This window comes from Piliocolobus tephrosceles, unplaced genomic scaffold, assembly GCF_002776525.5.
Source record: "Piliocolobus tephrosceles isolate RC106 unplaced genomic scaffold, ASM277652v3 unscaffolded_35416, whole genome shotgun sequence".
NCBI classification, from domain to species: domain Eukaryota; kingdom Metazoa; phylum Chordata; class Mammalia; order Primates; family Cercopithecidae; genus Piliocolobus; species Piliocolobus tephrosceles.
In genome coordinates this window covers 1-1,458 of record NW_022319217.1, presented here as the reverse complement: position 1 = coordinate 1,458, position 1,458 = coordinate 1, and the positions used below count along the sequence as shown (strand labels likewise).

General features: G+C 60.3%; 1 protein-coding gene across 1 annotated transcript; it reads left to right on the top strand.

The window, feature by feature from the left end:
• Window positions 1-102: 102 nt before the first annotated feature.
• LOC113222819 (CD276 antigen) lies at window positions 103-1,322 on the top strand (the record flags this gene model as incomplete). The annotated part of the gene is made up of 2 exons (XM_026452421.1): window positions 103-412; window positions 984-1,322. Coding segments are annotated over exons 1-2 (634 nt in total), but the record flags the coding sequence as incomplete, so codon positions are not given.
• Window positions 1,323-1,458: the final 136 nt, after the last annotated feature.

The window sequence follows — 1,458 nt, the reverse complement described above, 5'->3', positions numbered from 1 at the left end:
CCCCAGCCCCAGTGCTGATTCCTGTACTCAGCCCCATGCATCCTTTTCGTCGTCTGCCATTGCCCTGCCCTTGACCCCTGTCCTCTGCCACCTCCAGCTCCCTACTCGAAGCCCAGCATGACCCTGGAGCCTAACAAGGACCTGCAGCCCGGGGACACGGTGACCATCACGTGCTCCAGCTACCGAGGCTACCCTGAGGCTGAGGTGTTCTGGCAGGATGGGCAGGGTGCGCCCCTGACTGGCAACGTGACCACGTCGCAGATGGCCAATGAGCAGGGCTTGTTTGATGTGCATAGCGTCCTGCGGGTGGTGCTGGGTGCAAATGGCACCTACAGCTGCCTGGTGCGCAACCCCGTGCTGCAGCAGGACGCACACGGCTCCATCACCATCACACCCCAGAGAAGCCCCACAGGTTTCTTTGCTTAAATGTCCACCTGGGGGAGGGGGGTTCTGCTTCTATCAGCAGGGGTTGGGAGCTCCGAATCTGGCCCCACCTTCAGTCTCCTGGAACAGCGAGTTGCCTCCTAATGATAGGGAGAAAGATAACGGGGAGGTGGGGGTGTTCATTGGATGGGGTTGGGGGCGGAGCAATCACAGGCCTTCTTGGCTTTCCTGACTTCAAGGCTCTGGAAGCCTCTGGGAAGACTGGAGCCACATCTGGGTTAGCAGAGGGGTGGGAGAAAGAAAGGAGTCCTGATGGCAGGATTCACCAGGGCTGGAGTTGGTGAGGGTCACCTACCCCAGGCGTGGCCCTGGGATTGATCTGGTCAGGCCAAGATCCACCTGCTGTGATTGTTCTCAGAGGACTGGGAAGACTCCATATCTGAGAGTCCTCAGGCTTAATTTACTTTTGCATCTAAGAAGAAAATAGGAAGATGGAACAGGGTCTGCGAGTTGATGGGGGAAGAGGTTGGGAGACTTGGATGGTAGCCTGGAGAGTCCTGCTTCTCCTCATCACCCTGCCCCTCTGACCCCACCCCCAGGAGCCGTGGAGGTCCAGGTCCCTGAGGACCCGGTGGTAGCCCTGGTGGGCACCGATGCCACCCTGCGCTGCTCCTTCTCCCCCGAGCCTGGCTTTAGCCTGGCACAGCTCAACCTCATCTGGCAGCTGACAGATACCAAACAGCTGGTGCACAGTTTCACCGAGGGCCGGGACCAGGGCAGCGCCTATGCCAACCGCACGGCACTCTTCCTGGACCTGCTGGCACAGGGCAACGCATCCTTGAGGCTGCAGCGCGTGCGTGTGGCAGACGAGGGCAGCTTCACCTGCTTCGTGAGCATCCGGGATTTTGGCAGCGCTGCTGTCAGCCTGCAGGTGGCCGGTGAGCACTGGGAGTGGGGGACGCCTTCCCCTTGGTTCATCCTCCTTTCCCCCTGCAGCTCACCCCCTGCTGCACCACTGCTCCCAGAACCCCAGCCCCAGTGCTGATTCCTGTACTCAGCCCCATGCATCCTTTT